Source organism: Silene latifolia, chromosome Y, assembly GCF_048544455.1.
Source record: "Silene latifolia isolate original U9 population chromosome Y, ASM4854445v1, whole genome shotgun sequence".
NCBI classification, from domain to species: domain Eukaryota; kingdom Viridiplantae; phylum Streptophyta; class Magnoliopsida; order Caryophyllales; family Caryophyllaceae; genus Silene; species Silene latifolia.
The window spans coordinates 353425224-353429997 of record NC_133538.1 but is presented as its reverse complement, the minus strand read 5'-3'; the positions used below and the strand labels follow the sequence as shown (position 1 = coordinate 353429997).

Sequence of the window (4774 nt, the reverse complement as noted above, 5' to 3'; positions counted from 1 at the left end):
CGGTTTTGAAATTCAAAATTGTATGTTTTGAAAATCGAGTTTAAAATGTTTGAAAAGGTCTCGGGGACGGTGCATGGTCCTCGGGATCCGAAAGTTTCTCGAGAAAAGGGTGTGTGCCTTTCTCGGGTTTTGAAAGAAAGCCATTGTCGGCGCGAAATGGGTTAAAATCCGTGTCTAGACGCGGCGATTATAACGGCGTGAAAATGTGAGTTGAAATGGTTATACAAAACCGGATTTGAAAATCGTCATTATGACGTCCTAGAAAGGCGTGTTGAAATGGTTATACAAAACCGGGTTTGAAAATCGTCATTACGACGGCCTAGAAAGACGTGTTGAAATGGTTATACAAAACTGGGTTTGAAAATCGTCATTACGACGGCCTAGAAAGGCGTGTTGAAATGGTTATACAAAACCGGGTTTAAAAATCATCATTACGACGGCCTAGAAAGGCGTGCATCGGTCGGCGAAAGACCGAGGTTTGAAATGGCCATTATAACGGCGCAAAGAGGGTGTTTTTGAAAGTTTGAAAATGACACGGAAGGACTTATGATCAGATAGCACATAAGAACTCACAGTTCATTATATTATGCATTATGCTGACACGGGTTTTGGCTTAAAAGGGTGGGTTACACACCAAGCAATCAAAGCCCGAATTGCGAGAGGGATACCAATCCAAACAAAATGTGTAAGGAGGGTGCCCTAGCGTCGTGCTCGAAAGTGATGAAAGCTCTTTGACGAAACAGAAATGTGTAACGTCGATGGTATGCTTGACTCAATCGGGATTCCAAACGCGGGGATGAGAAAACTCACGCCGACGAAACGAGCCAATTGGTCGAAAAAGGGTAAGGTTGTGGGCCCGGACAAGGAAACCCGACCGTGACCGTAATATCAATTAATGCATTCCAACCAAGACCTCGTTCAAGTCTCACCTTCTAGGGATCATAAAGACGTAAGTGTCCTAGTTTTCCCCAGCGGAGTCGCCAATCTGTGGACATGGCCCACCTGCGTATGCCCAGCCGATCTGTGGACAATGGCAGTGGTCTTTTTTGAAAGCCACGCTCGCCGGCGTAAAGGTGCTTTCGACCGGATCATTTTAGATCGGTCGGTTTCGTCTCGGTAAGGGTCTCGAAACGATTAGAGATGTTCGGAGTCGCCATCAAGCATTTTTGGGATGCCTGGAACCCGTTCGAATTCCACTTTATACCTCGGCCAAATCGAAGCACGAAGCAGCGTTTGACATAGGTACTAAAGATAAGGAAATCGTCCCTCTTTAGCATCCTATCTCTAGAATGACTCTCGTACGCCCTGGATAAGGTCGTCCACTATCCAAAGTTTCTGAGTAAGAGGTGAAGGTACGTATTGGGAAGCCCTTTAATCAGACACCCAATCCCGCCCGCGTTTAGCGGCCTCTACTGATCGATCTTGGTTGGTTGAATGCAAAAGTTGATAAAACGGTTTAAATGCATGAATGCACATCCAGTGATTTAAAACTAACATGTGAGAGCTTTCTAAGTCGGTTGATTTAATCCAAGTATCAAGTATAAGATGTCGAATTGGATTAATGGTTGATTTGCATGCAAGACGGAAATTAAACATCCATTTACCGTAATAGGTTTAGGGTGCATAACATGATCCATTTGTCTTAGTAAGGCATTTTGCAAATATGGTTTTGAATAATCGAATAGTCATCTGATCCCTCCTATATCCGGGCTAACCGGAGTCGGGATCGTCCTAGACTAATGCTGGAAGGGAACAGGCCCTGTACCAGACGGCTATAAGAGGCGCGAGCCAGCCGGCGGTGTAAGGGGCCTCCCTCTGGTTTTGAAAATGAGAAATGGGGAGCCTGTTTAGGCGCGGGTTAGCCCACGGTTTATGTGCCGTGTTCTGACCTTTTAGAAAACGTTATAAAACATGTTGAAAATGGGTATTTGAACCCGGTTTGATTTGAAAGAGTCGTTCAGACCGCATTTGTTGATTTGAAGAACTAGACTCGAATAATCATCATTATTTGATAATATTCGGCGTCGGGTTCGATTTGACAAACTTAACATGAATATTGAAAATGATGAGGGACTAATTGTTTTAAGTCCATTTGAATGTAATTAGTCGGTACTCATCATCGTACCCGGGTTAAAATCCGGCATGGTATGTAGAACCAAGGATGACTTTGTGTTGGTGACTAATATGTTTGTTTGAAAAATGTGAAGAAATGAAATAAAAGGCTTTCAAATACCTTCTAAATGTCATTAACCAAATATTATCGCCGAAACACGGATTTAACCGTCATGGTATGAAGAACCAAGGGTGAAAAATGCTTTATGGTTAAAACATGTGAAATGAAACAAAAAGGTTTCGAAAATACTTAAAATGGTAAAAACCGATTACAAATATGAAAAATGGATTAAGGGAAATGACGAGAACAAACACGGTTGATTTCTGGTCTGAATACCCCATTTAGGCGCGAGCCAGTTGGCGACCTAAGGGGCTTCTGTCTCAGACCAAAAATTAGTTTTGGCTCGTTTATTCCATGTTTTGGTTCATGTTATGCATGTTTTAGCATGTTAGAGTCATGAAACAAATGAAAACATAATAAAAGAGGATTTTTACACCCTCATACTTACATGTTTGGTTATGGTGAGTGACCGACGTAAGTGTAACAACTCGTTTGATCGGAAAAAACTCGGTTTAAAACCGTTTTGTTAAGTAAAAGAGTGTTTTAAAAGTTTAGTGATGGTGTAGTGGTCGAAGTGGTTGGTCAAGTGGTTTAATGCACGATGATGGTACCAAACAATGTGTAAGACTCGTGTTTACAATTGGTAGGTCGTAAATACGCGTCGGATTGTGACTTTAGATGTCGAGTCGAGAATTTTAAGGGAGAAAAGAGGGGGTGGACACTCGCGTAACTCTCAAATGGGTGGCATTTGAGGGGTATTTATAGGAGAATGAGTGGTTGTGTGAGTTTTGAGCGACGTGGCCACCTGGGCTGCTCAAAGAGGCGCGAGCCACGTCGCGGGTCTTCGAGCTGTGTTGTCGCTTTCACAACAAACGCAATCATAATTTGTTCTATCCTAGGATTTGTAGTCATATGTTTGGTACTTGACCATTCATAAATCCGGGAAATCTTAGCATAGAAGGTTTGAAATGTTTGTTTTTTGTGGTTGACTCGGTTTGACTCGTTGTTGGAGTCGAGATTTGAATTTTTGAGTCGGTTTTGACTCTAGTTAGTGTCATTGCGACCCCGTCGTCGTGCATTAAACACTCCAGGTATTTTTGAAATGTTTTATTTTCGAAATCGTTTTAAGTTTATCGACGTAAAGTTGTACACAAACTGTCGATCAAACGCCGCGATTCCAAAACATGTTGTAGTCCGATAATCATCAGGTGTTTGTTGGAGTCTCAGCAGATACCGGGTATCTACACTTCAGCAATTTCAACTTCTTTACCACACTGTACATTTTAGTCCCTCTAATCCTTCGATCCCAGACTTTAAGGATGGTCTCTCTGAACTCAGGGGACTTGCTTCACATGTTGAAGTATTTGAAAGATCTATTCTTCTCCTTATTAGCTTGATCCATGCTCACCACATAAGAAGTATGGTCAAAATGCCCCTCAGGCAAAAAGTTAGCAAAATAAGCTGGCATCTGAACACGCCAAGAGTGATTAACAAACCTCATATCCAATCTACTATAGACTCTGGTCTCAAGAGGTTGCTTGTTATTCCAAGTATAAAAAACTCCAGTGTAAGACATGTCACTCAAATCACAATCTTCAATGCAATTCTGGAAAGGCTCAGTTTCAGTACTAGTGACATTTCCTCCCAATCTCTCATGAGCTTGAGTCACAAAATTAAAGTCTCCTCCAACTACCCAAGGTCCCTGAATATTATTTGAAATTCTTCTAAGATTGAGCCACAACTCCTCCCTATCAGAATCTCCATTAAAAGCATAGACCATAGTGTAATAAAATTGTAACTGAGTATTCGCATTTGTAACTGACATATGTATGTACTGAGCATTATAATCTAGAAACAGAATATCAACTAGATTGGGTTTCCATAGGATCCATATCCTACCTCCCATGTGGTAAGCAGAATTAGTGGATACAGACCAGTCCCCAAACACATTAGCTACTGTCTTATTCAAATTATGAGGCTTAATTTTAGTCTCTAAAAGACCAAACAAGCCCACTTTATTAGTGTGAAGAAACTTATGTACAAACTTTTGCTTCACTTCTTTATTTATGCCTCTAACATTCTAAAATCCAAAGTTAATCATGGAGATAATTGAAAAGGACCAATACCAGTTATGCCAATGCCTGCTTAGGAGAGCTATTACCACTCACCACATCTTTGTAGGTTGGGGAAGTTTCCTAATATCATAATATGTTATAATATTATTATTATTAATATTATTATTATTATCTTATTATTGTAGTATTGTTGTGTTATTTGTACTGTCATATTATTAGTCTATATTAGCCAAACACGGCTAAGACTCATGCCTAACTGTAGATACCTCATTTTTACACCTCCCACCAACCACCCAATGATGATTAGGCCGCATGTTTGATACGCGGAACGATTTATGACAGTCCGTAAGTTCATCATCAAGTGATAGCTCAAACGCTCGAGTCAACCCCTGGGTCATCATCTACATATCGATACGGTCGTTTTGACAGTAATTAGAGTTCATTTGGAGTCTGGGTCAAAAACCGCTTCATTTTCTAAAAACCATTTAAATGCCGAGTCGGGATATTCCGGAATGTTCTAGAATTC

General features: G+C 40.9%; 1 protein-coding gene across 1 annotated transcript; it reads right to left on the bottom strand.

Moving 5' to 3' along the window:
• Positions 1–3521: 3521 nt before the first annotated feature.
• Positions 3522–4079, bottom strand: LOC141631643 (uncharacterized). The gene has a single exon (XM_074444284.1). It carries the CDS (start codon positions 4077–4079, stop codon positions 3522–3524), a length of 558 nt encoding a protein of 185 aa, XP_074300385.1.
• Between the last annotated feature and the right edge of the window lie 695 nt (positions 4080–4774).

What these genes read in the sequence shown, in the direction of transcription:
- LOC141631643 (XM_074444284.1), bottom strand. Translation starts at nt 4,079, where the DNA reads ATGGGAGGTAGGATATGGATCCTATGGAAACCCAATCTAGTTGATATT.